At 42.1% G+C, this 14,955-nt stretch overlaps 1 protein-coding gene across 1 annotated transcript; it reads left to right on the top strand.

Moving 5' to 3' along the window:
* The first annotated feature begins 622 nt into the window (after nucleotides 1-622).
* LOC141337937 (SLAM family member 5-like) lies at nucleotides 623-9,551 on the top strand. Its single transcript, XM_073843511.1, has 6 exons — nucleotides 623-635; nucleotides 4,110-4,412; nucleotides 4,974-5,258; nucleotides 6,802-6,936; nucleotides 7,494-7,561; nucleotides 9,501-9,551. Exons 1-6 carry the CDS (start codon nucleotides 623-625, stop codon nucleotides 9,549-9,551), a joined length of 855 nt encoding a protein of 284 aa, XP_073699612.1.
* The last annotated feature ends 5,404 nt before the right edge of the window (nucleotides 9,552-14,955 follow it).

The following is a 14,955-nucleotide window of genomic DNA, read 5'->3' as shown; positions in this document are numbered from 1 at the left end:
TACCCGTCCGATGCCGTGAGCATTGGTCTCCCGTCGGACGCCGCAGGGGCCCCCGCCCGGTCAACTGCACTTTTCTTCCCTACTGTCGGCAAGGCCTACACGTCCGATCACGAGCCTTGGTCTCCTATCGGACGCTGCGAGAGCCAAACCGACCATGCAATTTTTTCCGTTCCGTCCGACGGTCGGCGAGACTCAACCGTCCGACTCCACAAGTCTCCGCCTCCCGCCGGACACTATCTGAGCCCCTTCAGGCCAATTTCACATCTTTTCCCCCCACCTGGCGAGGCTTACCCATTCGAGGTTCTGAGTCCTGATCTCCCCTCGTATGCCGGCGAGAGCCCTCCCAGTCGGGTTTTCCTTTCTGCCTCCCCGGCCGGCGAGGCTTACCCGTTCGATGCCGCGAGCCTTGGTCTCCCATCGGACGCCGGCGAGAGTTCTCTCGGTCGGGTTACTTACTTGGCGCCTGCAAGCGAGACTTATCCATGCGATGCCGTTTGCCTTGGTCTCCCATCGTATGTCGCGAGAGTCGCCCGCACCAGGCGTCCCAAAACCTTTTTACCTGCCAAACCGAGAGGACCCACTCGTCTGACGTTCTGAGTCTTGATCTCCCGTCGGAGGCTTCATGGGTCCTCTCGGTCAGCACCAATAGGGGCCGATCGACCAGCAGAGCCCTCATGCCAACATCGTAAGCTGCTCCGGCCAAGGCAACCCGGGTTCTCCTGGTCGGGCCCCAACCACGCTGCTCCTCCTTCGGCCGGTAGGGCTCACCCGTTCCAACGCCGTGTGCTCCCGTTGAGTATCGGTTGAGCTCTCCCGACCGGACGCCCTAAATCCCGTAATCCATACAAGCAGCCGGTAGAGCCTTTCGACCTGATACAAAAACCTCTCCCATCAGAGTACGAAAGGCTCCCCCGGCCAGCTAACCAAACATCTTCTCCCAAACAACGGCCCCCGCCAGATCTCAGCGCTTGGGGGGGTCCTCTTGCTGGCGGCTGTCCTACACTCCATTGCTTATTGGGGGGTACTCTAGGTTCGGGCCATTCCCGAGCTCGGAGCCCTTCCCCGGACAGCACGCCAAACATGCTTACATACTCCAGCTAATTATATGTAAGTGGGAACTCGTGAAATGATGTTTCTTAAAGCAAAGTTCGGGAGGAGCACGTCAGATACTTAGCCTAATTAACACAGCTGGAACTCACTCAAGCCAATCTACATCATGCATAAATACAGCCGACTCACCTCTACCCATTTGACGGATTATCAGCATCCCTCCACCACCCCATCTCCTCACTCCGAGTTCCTTCTACACATATACATAGGGGGGGGGGGGTACTCTAGGTTCGGGCCATTCCCGAGCTCGGAGCCCTTCCCCGGACAGCACACCAAACATGCTTACATACTCCAGCTAATTATATGTAAGTGGGAACTCGTGAAATGTATAATGCACTTTTTTGACAGCTTTTAACAGCTTTGCAGACTGTTGTACATTGGAGGATAGCTATGCTACTGCTAATGACCTGGTGTCAGAGGCCACAGGAGATGTTCAGAGGGTTTTGTGGAGTCCATGATTCAGCTTTGATGCATCAGAGCTGTTTGGGCAACATATACATCTACAATATGATATACATCATATTAGGCAGGTGGATTTAATGTTGCGGCTGATCAGTGTATTTCTGCTAGCAAGCTGTAAAAGACAGTTATTATTACCAGAGAGCAAACGATGATCTGTTTTACCAATTTCTTTGACTCATATTTACTCCTTCGTTTTTCATAATTTTCATGATGTTTATTGGCGCCTTCTAGAGTTTTGAATAAAAGCATCACAACACTATGCAACAGGAAACATCAGTGTTCACAGGAAACTGACCAGTTTTATACATTTTATACATTGATGCGACCACCATTTGTTATTTATAGATAATTTCTGAGATAGTACAACAAACAGGAAAGTATGTATGTAAGTCGTGATTTACGCAAAATAGGTGAAAACTTAAAAAAAAAGTGCAAAACTGGCCCTCACACAACAAGAAGATTAAAGTAACAAAAAAACAACAACTTTTGAAAGAATGGCAAAACATTTCAGTCACAGACTTAACATTCACTCAACAGACAAACCTACACGTGTCTCATGGATGATCTTGTGCGTCTTAAAGAAAATCACACAAACCACATCCTGATTCATATATACCCCTCTAAAACACATACAACCAAAGTAGTGTTAACTACATTTTTTTTATGTAGTATTTTATGTAGTATACATACATAGTTTAATGTTGTTATATGTTTTTTGTTCAAAATATTCTAGTAATTTCAAATTTATGGTTTAATAATAGCGTTAATAATAGGATTATGTGAACAATAGGCCCATCAGTATGTTTAGCATGTGTTTAGCGGATATACACACGTCAGTAGTACGGCCCATTTCAGAGGTTTGGCCAAATATGGAATGTCAAGTCAGTCACCAGACTGGGAACTTGCAAAAAACTTGAGAAAGCAGTAATAACAAAAATAAAATAAAACGCAGTAACAAGTCAGCAGAATGGTGGAAGTTTGGAGACCACATATGTTTTTCAACAATTGGTAGAAATTTTAAAAAGTGATTTTAAACTTGCGGATGTGATGATTTTGTTGTTATTTTTCTCTGCCTCTCTGTCACATACACTTTCTCGCCATGTGTTTTGTTTCTGTAGATTAAAGGGTGTTAAAAAACGTTCACATACCAGCACAGGAAGAAACCCTTCACCTACAAACTAAACACACAAGCTCTGAATGCCCATTCTGATCTACAAGCTGTTTGTCCACCAACAGACCAAACCACATTTCTATGAGAAAAAAACCAGACCACAGCAGGTTTCACTTTGACTCAGATAAATACCAGTAAATTAGCATCATAAGATCATACACTGTTTTAACTTAAACATTGTTTTTTTTCATACACAAAAATTGAAAACTGAAGATATCTAAACAACATTATTAAAACCATGAGGGTAAGACTCTGTTTTACAATGAAATGTAGTTCATCCACAATTCACACAATATTTTAAAAACTTTTAGCCAACCCAGTCACATATTTACCCTTTGAAATGTATGTAAAATGACAAAAATAAAGAATATTTCACCCATTAAGAACAGTTTAAATGGTTAACACGCCAGAGAAAGCCAAAAGAACTATATCAATAAATTACATGCAAATAGAGCATATAAACTAGGAGGGTCAAACGCTGCCGTGGGAGGATTCACATATAGCTTGAGTGTTTTAAGTGGATTGACTTCTTAGATCAGACACTGAGCTATTGAAGAAAATGTTTCACATATTTGTGTTTTTCTATTTGCTCTGGTGTCACCTGATTGGTAAGTTATAACAACATTTTTATGGCTTTTACTTTACTAGATGAATTATTTTTGTAAGTTCTACTTACTTTAAATTTAGGTCCATTGGGAATATTAAATTAAAATTTCCAGGCCTGGAAAAGTCCAATCCAATAAAATCTTATTGGATTGGAAGTACAGTTAATGTCAACATCTTTGGATCAGAAAGAGAAATCCTCCAATTGCTTTCAACTGTGTCTTTTTTTAGAAAAGATGCCTAAAAATGTATATCCAAGAATTACAAATACAAATTGATTGGTACAAAATGAATTATGAATTACGAATTATCATTAAAAAATTCGGAAGAAAGAAAGAAAGAAAAAGAAAGGAAATTAAGAAGAAAATTAATCTGACATATACAGTATGTGTGGAAACCACGAGTCAGTTTTTCTATGCGTGTTTTATCTAATAACATTTAATATAAAAAGATTGTTGAAAATATCAGCCAGAATTTAACTTGTAGAATTTAAGATGCAATTATTTAAGTACAATCATTGTGTACTTATTTCTTAATTAAATTATGTCCTTGACATATTGATTTTGCTGTTTAGCAGATAACCTTCAAACATATTAAATATAAATGTTGACACACATCTGCTTGGATATCTCCCCTTACAGTTGTTTGTGTTTCTACTGCTGTTCTGGATGTTATTCAGTTCACACTTAAAAGTTACAAATAAATTCAGCTTTGTGAACCATTAAGAGTGTTGATCTGTGTAAAACCTCTTCATGTTTTCCAGGTGTATTTGGTGAGTCAGTTTTAGTGATGGAGGGAGATTCTGTTCTTCTACACAATAATGTAACTGCGATACATGAAAAGGACGACATACTGTGGAAATTTGGAGCTGGAAACTCTCTCATTGCTCAAATTGATAGAGGGAACCAAATCTTCCCTGATGGGAGATTCAGAGACAGACTGAAGCTGGACAGACAGACTGGATCTCTGACCATCACAAACATCACAACTCAACATGCTGGATGTTATGAACTAGAGATAAGTGGAAAAAAACTTTCAACAAAAACATTTAGTGTGTCTGTCTATGGTGAGTAGAGATTATTTGTTCTGTCATTAGTCTGTAATTATTCTTTTTATTGACAGCATTCATGGCATCATTTTGATTTATTGGAGGGGTGCAGTGACATTTACTCTTCTGATAGCATTATGTCATAAAATTGTATTAACTTTAAACAACAGTGATTTTATTATTATTATTATTATTATTATTATTATATTATTATTTTATTTATTTCAGCTAAACTAAAATTAACAGTTATATTTTTAATGTCTTGCGGATCGGCAACATTTACTTCTACTGTATGTGCCTTACTGTAACCAAGATTAAAAAAAAAAAAAGAATAAAAGAAAAAAAGGACAAATGTAAATCTCAACATTATTCCACAAATGCTATTAACTAAGCTTAACTTGTGAACTCAGATGATCTCTTTAATTCTTAATTTAATTCTTTAATAATAATTACCTACTTACTGAAATGCATAATCATTATGAGGTTTAAGATGAAGGGAAAATTCAGTGATCTTCAACAACACTACACAGAAAATAATATTTGTGTACATTTATCCATTTGTTCTTTCATATTTTTCAGCCCATCTGCCCATTCCCAACATTACTAGAGATTTTTCACAAAATTCATCATCATCATATTGTTCATTGGTGTGTTCAGTGTTGAATGTGAGTGATGTGACTCTCTCCTGGTACAAAGGAAACTGTTTATTGTCCAGCATCAGTGTGTCTAATCTCAGCATCAGTCTCTCTCTACCTCTGGAGGTGGAATATCAGGATAAAAACACCTACAGCTGTGTGCTCAACAATCCCATCAGCAACCAGACTCAACATCTGGACATATGTCAACTCTGTCAACCATGTCCAGGTATAGCAGTGTTAATATTAGTGATTTACTTAGGGGATCTTTAAGAGTAGGGGTACTTTGACTCGCGTCCGGTCTCGAATTTCTAGCGGACTCGGACTCGTCACGGACTCGGATGCATTTTGACTCGGACTTGACTCGGACTCAAGCTTATATTTGCCGAGTCCAGGGACAGTTGACAGAAATTTTACTGACTGGATGCATTATTACGAAAGTGACATTCAGTATTCGCACATGTTTAAAAGTTTTGCCAGAACTTGAAAACCTGCTGGTTTCTTTGCATACACACCCATGATACACACACACACACACACACACACACACACGCACACACACACACACCCAAAGCGTGCTCACCGAAAGCGCCTCTCAGTCAGCGTGCAAATGCTGAATAAAGTTTTCATTTGCATGTTATTGCTACACACTAACATGAAAAGTTATGTCAAAATGCACCCTCTTGTAGAGTATTAATGCAAATGCAGTCGGTTTCGTCTTGAGTGAATTTAAACAGTTGGGAGAAATACAGATGTGTCACAAAATATGATCTGTGCATCCGGTCTTAAAGCGACAGCAACGTAAACCTGCTGCAGCATACTGCGTCATATTACATTTGCCTATTTTATCTGACAATTATGATTTTTTTTTTTTTATGTTGTTTGTATTTTGGACTTTATTACTCAAATTAACTCTACAGAGTTTTCTGAGGGGAAACATGTCAGAAGTGTGGGATTTAAACATGATTTTGAGCTGAGGGGAAAAGGGAGAATGTCATTTATTATCAAAATTGTGAGATATAATCTAACAATTGTGAAAATAAAGTCAGAATTTTGAAATATAAACTCAATTTTACTTTTTTTTCTCTTTTATTCCATGGCCTCCATAGACTGCTACTTAAAAACTCATTTTCACAGCCTCATTTTCATCCATGAAAAAAAAAAAAAAATCAAAATGCCATCTACCCTGTCTAAGGTCTTACCATTCGTCATATAAAACCCCAAACAGCCAAAATCAGAGATAAGAGGTGAATTTTCTGCTCCTCAGGTCTCATTCGCTAAGCTTCCTACCCACCCCGTTGAATTTATACATTTACTATATAACAGCAAATAAAGTTAAGTCCTGTTCAGCCCTATAATTTTTCACATTCTAAAAGCTGTTTCACTCTGAAATATGTAACAATACATAAGGTATAACTTCTGTTACATGACTTTACAGTTTGCTGAGCAGGACACTAATTATAAGATGGTGTTAAATCAAAAATCCAAATGGCAATATGCAATAGCGGTTTTCTTTTTTTACATTTAAATTGTCATTGCCTTATTCTAGTTGTAAAGGTTAAAACAAGGTTAAGATACTGAAAAACAGTAGTGTTTAGTTGGACTCAGACTCGACCCATTTGGACTCGGACTTGAGTCCGACTCGCCCCATTTTGGACTCGGACTCGAATGGTTAAAGACTCGGACTCGACTTAGGTGAACTCGACCCAACACTAGGATCTTTGTATTGTGTTATAGGCAGGACACATTCACTTCTGTTTTTATCCTTACAGAACTGAACCCACACTCTCCTTCACAACAAGACTCATCTCATGTACTGATTTCTGCTGCTGCTGGATCTCTGTTGATTGTAGCTGCAGTTGGAATCTCCTGCATTTACAGGAAATGTAGAAAAACAGACCAAGAAGGCAAGTGTTCTTTTTATAAACTGTTTCATATTTGAATTGCTAACTTGTTCAACCATTTAAGAATCTGAGTAGCAGTAAATAACATTTTATGGAAGAAAAACCAAAATATTGTTATTTCACTGAAGAATGACGTTTAACTTTTTGGGCTTCATTGAAATTTCTGAGCAAGACTGTATATAACCTTAATTGCATGCTTAACTATAGTTTTTGCATGTTTAAAAAAAGGTTATAAATAATAACATTTAACTCATCCAAGTGCACACACACAGTAGTGAACACATACACACACCATGAACACACACCCGGAGCTGTGGCACCCGGGGAGCAGTTGGAGGTTCGGTGCCTTGCTCAAGGGTCTCACCTCAGTCGTGGTATTGAGGGCGGAGAGGGTGCTGGTTTTTCACTCCCCCCACAATCCCTGCTGGACCTGAGATTTAAACCCGCAACCTTCGGGTTACTAGTCTGACACTAACCATTAGGCCACGACTGCCCCCATATAATTATTAACTGTGTCCTTTTTGTTAAGATAAAGTTTTGTTGTTGTATCTGTGAAACAGGTAAGACTCATGATGAAGAGATCATTTACGCTGAGCCGAATTTCCTCAAAAGAAAAGCACATAAATTGGTAAGTTTGTAAGATTTCATCTTCAAATAACTGTTAAAAATCTTCAGACAGTAGTTGAATATATATGGAGAAATGAAGGAAATTCAATACCAAAGTTACCCTGCCCAGAAGTGGTCAACCAACAAAGAACACTCCAAAGCAAGATGTATAATAGTTTGCAGGGATGCAAAAAACCCCATGGTAACTTCTAAGAAAATAAAGGCCTTTTTTCAGATTGGTTAATGTTGAAGTCAGTGCTACTTGTTTGCAGTTAGATAAAGATCATGTGGACAAATCAGAAGGCTACTGAAGAAATGTTTTGTGGACAGATGAGACTAAAATATAATTTTTGGTTTTAAGAACCTTATTCCATCTGTGAAACATGGTCCTGGCAGTATCATGGTTTGAGCCTGTTTTGCTGCCTCTGGGCCAGGACGACTTGCCATCATTGATGGAACAATAAATTCTGAATTATACAAGCAAATTCTAAATGGAAAATGTCAGGACATTTGTCCATGAACTAAAATCTAAAGAAAAAGTGGGTCATGCAGCAAGACAACGACCCCAAGCGGACAAGTCATTATAGCAAAAAATAGTTTACCATGGTGAAAATCTGATAATGTTTTGCTTTATATTTACACAGAAATATAGCAAATTTTAAATTGCATCCAACGTAACAGAATTTGTTAAAGTGTTGAAATCAAATAAATGTTGTCATTTCATCATATCAGTAACACATTGTGCAGCAAGGAGCTTAATCACAGATGCCATATAACACTGACACCATTAGCTGAAATACAAGGCTATATCTTAAATAAAAAATGTTTGCTGCAGCGCTCAGGGAGAAATTGGGGGTTGGTTAGGTGCTTTGCTTAAGGGTCTTACCTTAGTCTTGGTATTATGGAAAGAAATGAGCATTGGTCATTTACTCCCCCCACCTACAATAACTTCCAGAACCAGGACTCAAACCCACGACCTTCTCAAAACACATAATCTAGCACAAGGGTAACAGCTGATGACTTATGTTTGTAATGGTATTAGTAGTGGAAACCATTAGCTTTTTTACACTCAGATAGACTGAAGATAGACTGACTAATGCCGAGTTCAGACTGCACGATTTTCAAAGCAGTCGAGTCACAGATCTTTTCACACTGCATGACTATCTGGGGTAGCATTCCGTCGCTGCTGGGGGTTTCACACTGCATGACTTTACAATAGGAAGAATCACCGACATCTTCGTCCCGTTCAGCAAACTACGTCTCACAACCAAACACACGCGAGAAGTGACATGGAAACAACGCAAGATCAGGCGTGCAAGTTCTCACGTGAGACTGGGATTATTATAAAAAATGGCAGCCCGCAAGAAGCTTATCATACAAATTGCATGTGCACTCATTTGCAGCGAAAAGAAAAGAAGCCGAAGCTATGCTTGATGATATTGTGGTCTATACCTTCGTAACTCCTCCCCCAACTTCCCGCTGGCCTGGATGTTGCTGTCTCATTGGCTGTAGGTAATTGCCGATGTTATTTTTAGTCAGATCACCTTTCACACGGCATGATTTTGTACAAATCGGCGATTCTCTCAGATTGTGTCTTTGATAGTTCACACTGTGTGATTGTCACTCGCGTGAACGAGCACCGATTTGCCTGTGATTTCAGACATTTGTCAGCGATTTCTCAAAACCTGTCGGCGAGTCAAAACTGGGGCTAAAGTCATGCAGTCTGAACTCGGCATAAAATGTTGTGTCATTGTTGGATGTCCAATGTAACACTTAGGCCCTGCAACAGAACCACAGATGCAGAAGTAGATGTTTAATGGTGTTTCCTTAAGCTTTTGTTCAAATAATATTGCTAATTCCTACAAATATAACATAATGAACTGAATTATGATTTTTGTTTATATATAATATTTTAAATATATATTTTCTTGTTACATCTTGTATGATGTTTTTTTTTACAGGAAGTTAAAGAGGAAGATAATGTGGAATATGCACCCATCATGAGAAGATGATCAAACTGTAATCTCTTCTCAGTTCCAGAGTCTATGTACGAGTTTTGGAAATGGTGAGAATCACCACACGCAGAACTAATTATGTACATATATTTTCAACATTTTTTTTAATTTGGGTTATCATCATCAAAAATGGAAACAAAACGAACCATGCTATTGTCTTAGCTAATGTTACAGAGATTCGGTTTGATCTGTTGGTGAACAATCTGGTTCTGCATGAACACATGGTTTTATTGGATGTCTGTGTTTGATATCAGTTTGTGTGTGTTAGTCTTGATGTGTCAGTAGCGTGTGGTTGAAGGGTGTTTTTTTTTTCTTTCTTTATTTTCTTCATTCCCGTGCATAAGATGCTCATAGTTTGACTTCTGCCTTACACAAAACTGCTTCACTACAAAATACTGAACCCATGTACTTGAACTATGTTCAACCCATGTACTGAACTATGTATTTGTGAACAATCAAGACAGGTTTTAAAGGGCATTAAACCCAGACATATTATATTACCCTTTCACATCCATATCTATGCTGATTTGTCATTATTTACCCTTGAGTTTCCATCTGAAAAAACACACATATTACTCCACTATACAGAGAAGTTTGCATTTTTGGTCCACCAATTTATAGACATATATTGATAATTAGAATTTTTTGCTAGTTAAAAATAGTTTTTAATCAATCACCACAAGTGTTGGGGGTAACGCATTACAAAATAATGATTTCCCCGTCAGTCGTTACATATGGGAACTCGCCTTAGAGGCTTTAAAGAAAAGGCCAATGAGAATTGGCGAGAGAAATTTGCATGCCGAACCACTACCCCGTACATACGGGTATAAAGAGGGCAGCGTGCAACCACTCATTCAGATTTTTCGCTTCCGAGCCTCACACACAAGCTATGAGCTGTCTTCATTCATAAAAAAGATTACAACTCCTGCTGAGTTCAAGCTCTCTCTGCTGATGCACTGCCGATCTAAAAGAGCAAAACTTATTGAGCAGCCGTCAGCACGATCCTGCGGGCCAGCTGTTACAAACAATAGTCGGCTTCCTTGCAACCAGCGAGCCCATGAGATTGCACAGTTGTGCCGCGGTTCGTCCCTGGGCAAACCGGGATCTAAAAGAGCAATTTCCTCACGGTCATTGAGAGGCATTTTCCCGATATGTCTTTCCGACCATGCGTTTCTGGATGTTGTAGTTTCCTTACCTCTCTGGATGGTCATGATCGCTGCCTCACGTGTCTGGGCCGAGACCACGCTGAAGCTGCGATCACGGATGGTTCATGCATTCATTGCGAATGCATGACCATGGCTACGTTGAGGTCCCGCCTTTCGGGCCACCAAAGGGATTGGGCTGGAGGTGTCTCAGGTGCCCTCACCAGATCCTTCGAGGCTGGATGATTGGTTCCTGGGGGCAGGGTCCTAAGGAGGAACTTACAAGATTGTGGCGGGCCCCCTATTCATCCTGTCCGTGCTCTGGCTCCTCTGCCCTTGCTACCCTCGACGGTGGGGCAGCCAAGGGTTACGCGGCGGTTCCCCAGGTTGAGCGTGCGGTCGTGGTGTACTTGTGCCCGCGGGGAGACGCTACCTGGCGGGATCAGCGACGCCTCCAGTCCAAGGCGTGTAAGCTCTCATCAGCTCTCACTGGCAGGGCCTACCACGCTGCGGGCCAGGCTGCCCCCGCCCTGCATGCCATGGCCACCCTGCAAGTCTATCAGGCCAAGGCACTCAAAGAACTGCTCGAGGTTAGTGCCCACCAAGGGGTAATGCAGGAGCTGCATGCAGTGACCCTTGGCCGGGTGATGTCCACTCTTGTGGTCCAGGAGTGACACCTCTGGCTGACCCTGGCTCAGATGGCTGACGCCGACAAAGCTCGCTTTCTCGACACCCCCGTCTCCTTTGGCGGAAGGGCATTCGAATATCTCGACGACTGGCTCATTATAGCCCACTCGCGAGATCTGTTGTGCGAACACAGAGACCTGGTGCTTCAGCGCGCACAGTCGTGCTGAATTGTCTGAAGCTCTTCACACAGAACAGCAGTCCCTCTCAAAATTTTTCAGAGGCTCCTGGGGAATATGGCAGCCGCAGCCGCAGTGACGCAGCTCGGCCTGCTTTATATGAGACCACTTCAGCGCTGGCGATACGATCGAGTCCCGAGATGGGCATGGCACCGTGGCACTCTCCGGATTGGCGTTTCCCCAGAGTGTCGCCGCCTATTCAGCCCGTGGTCAGACCCTGTCTTTCTACGGGCTGGAGTCCCCATAGGACAGGTGTCCAGACATGTTGTGGCTTACACGGATGCCTCCTCCACGGGTTGGGGGGCTATATGCAATGGGCCAGCAGCCTCGGGCTCCTGGACAGGACCTCGACTGCAATGGCACATCAACTGCCTGGAGTTGCTGGCTGTGCTTCTCGGGCTGTGCCGCTTCCTGCCTGCGCTGCGCCACAAGCATGTGCTTGTCCCCACAGACAACACTGCGACCATAGCGTACATCAACCGCCAGGGTGGTCTACGCTCCCGCTGTATGTCACAACTCGTCCGCCATCTGCTCTTGTGGAGTCAGACCCGGCTGATATCAATGCACGCTGTTCACATTCCAGGAGAGCTCAACTGTGCGGCCGATCAGCTCTCACGGCAGTCCACCCATCCTGGAGAATGGCGATTATACCCCCAGACAGTCCAGCTGATTTGGAGTCGATTCGGCGAGGCCCAGATAGATCTGTTTGCCTCCCCAGAATCCTCCCATTGCCAGCTCTTCTGCTCCCTCCGTGAGGCTCCCCTCAGCAGGGACGCATTGTCACCAAGCTGGCCTCTGGGGCCCAAGTATGCTTTTCCACCAGTGAGCCTCCTTGCACAGACTCTGTGCAAGATAAGGGAGGACGGGGAGCAGGTCGTGCTGGTTGGACCGTACTGGCCCACCCGGACCTGGTTTGCCGACCTCATGCTCCGTGCGGCAGCCCCTCCCTGGAAGATACCCTTGAGGAAGGACCTTCTTTCTCAGGGGATGGGCACAATCTGGCACCCGTGTCCCGACCTGTGGAACCTAGTTGCTGTGTCCCGTTCGTGCACTGCGAATATACGTGGACTGCACCCAGAGCTTCAGGCGCTCCGAGCAGCTCTTTGTCTGCTATAGAGGAAAGCAAAAGGGGAATGCCGTGCCCCCTATAGGGGGTCGCACACCGAACGCGCAGCGCAGCGTCGCGTCGCGTCGCGCCGAGGACAGCTGGAGGTATCGCACACCGGACGCGCACATTCTATACGCGCCAGCTCATTTTTAGGCTAGATTCCCATTCATCAATTAGTAGCATTTTGTATTATTACAAGCAATTTCAACATTTCTTATGCTGTAGCTAGTAATATGATTTGTTTGCTCAATAAAAAACTACATGCTATTTTGTTGTGTAAGGTATACTTATTTCTTTTTAAACTTCAATTATAATCGTATTGTTGTTGAGGCAGTTTATTGGAGTCTTAATTCAACATGAGGGTTTGTATTTAAAATAAAAGAATTGTCATTTTGTGGTCAACAGTATTGATATTTTTAAGGACATGAAATGACAATGCCTGTACTGTACATTATTTTATGATTGTACTGTACAATTGCATACAGTTGCTCACTATACATTTTACCTCAGATCGTACGTAAACAAAATTGAACATTCTTACCTGAAAAACCGATGACATCGGCAATCTTCCTCCAAGCTGATGAATTCCTTATGTTGAATCTATGATTTGTTGCAAATAATTCTGCCTATTTCTATTTTCCTACTTCCTTGATCAGTTTTTCGTCGTCCATCGCGCTCCACTACACCGTTATTTAAATGACCTGAATGACGGTTGTGACCTTGTAAATCCAATAGATGGCAGTCAAAGACAGTGAATGTAATAATGACAGGCAAATGTTACATAGGACTTTAGATTTTGCGTAGCCTATGTAAAAATGTCTCGAGAAAATAAAATATGAATTAATTATATAGGTTTACATTTTTTTCAAGCTGTAAACCTAATGTAAGTAGTATTTTGCAGCAGTGGTATCTTGTTTTTTTAATCTAATAGGACGATTTGAGACAAATATGATGTTATTTAATATAAAACTATGCAGATGGCGCTCTGTGGCGCGGCAGAAATTTGAACAGCTTCCTGAGTCGTAGCTGGGCGCCGCGGGCAGACGCCGAATGGCGCCGCCGGTGTGCGTATGCTCATAGAAAACTATGTGTTCGAATTTTAAAGACGTGGCGCGACGCGACGCGGCGCTGCGCTGCGCGTTCGGTGTGCGACCCCCCTTATGAGTTCGAGCTTACTCCACTCGGAGTGTTGCCTCCTTCTATGCGCTGGCACACAGCACCTCGCTAGCAGACATCTGTAGAGCTGCGGGCTGGGTGACACCTTACACTTTTGCGATATTCTACAATCTCCGCGTTGAGCTTGTCCTCCCGTGTGTTAAGGTAAACATCAGGTAACCGGCGGGAGGCCGGCTGGTGTGGGCTTGCTGCACCATTCCTATGGGATCCGTGCGCTATATTCCCAGAATGTTCCCTCCGGTGAACCCTGGGTCCTCCATGCCCCGCAGTCAGGACTAGATGCGGAGTAGTCCGTGACTGTGCTCCGACTGGGTCTCCTTCGCTCAGGAGGTTGTGGCAGCATGTCTCTGTATTTCTCCACGGTCAGCCAGAAGGCCATATTTCCCCTCACATATATATAGGTTGTTGGGGTGTTGGGAAGGTTACGTACCATCTCCATCTGGTGACACGTACGCCTGTCAGCACGTGGGTTCGTGCGTAACGCGGCCCAGGGTCATGGCCTTTTCCATTGGTCTGTTCCCATATGTAATGTTATAGTGAAACGACTGAAGGGGAACATCTAGGTTACGTACATAACCCTTGTTCCCTGGAGCGGAATAAATAATTATGAGTTACTTTTTCAAATAAATAATGCCAGTCACTTTGTTTTCCCTTTTATTGACTGACAGCTCTCATGTTCCCATGTTGAGAGAAACTGTAAACATCATGATGACTGTAGTTCTAGACTAAACGTCAATATACTTTTACTCTTTTCACTTGCACAAAAACAGATTCATTATATCTCTAAAATAAAAAAAACAGTGAAAATCAGAAAATGACACAAACTTACAAGAATTAAATAATTTTAGCAATTATATATATACAAATATAATTTATTAACCAATGTCTTTGCAAAAAGTACTTTAGACATAACTTGTGTGTGTGTGTGATTTTATCATGCCCTATACAGTTTGTTTGAGTTTTTTTTGAATTTGCATTACTTTTAAATGTAACTTTCTCCAACACTGGTTACCTCAGTATCTGGAACATAGTGCTATTTTATCGCCACATCAACAGTCTGAATAAACCCAGAACAATTTAGATACAATATTACATATGTACAATCTTTGACC

The sequence above is a fragment of the Garra rufa genome, chromosome 7 (genome assembly GCF_049309525.1).
Source record: "Garra rufa chromosome 7, GarRuf1.0, whole genome shotgun sequence".
NCBI classification, from domain to species: Eukaryota; Metazoa; Chordata; class Actinopteri; order Cypriniformes; family Cyprinidae; genus Garra; species Garra rufa.
Note: the sequence above shows the minus strand (reverse complement) of the source record. Positions and strands in the feature narration are given on the sequence as shown.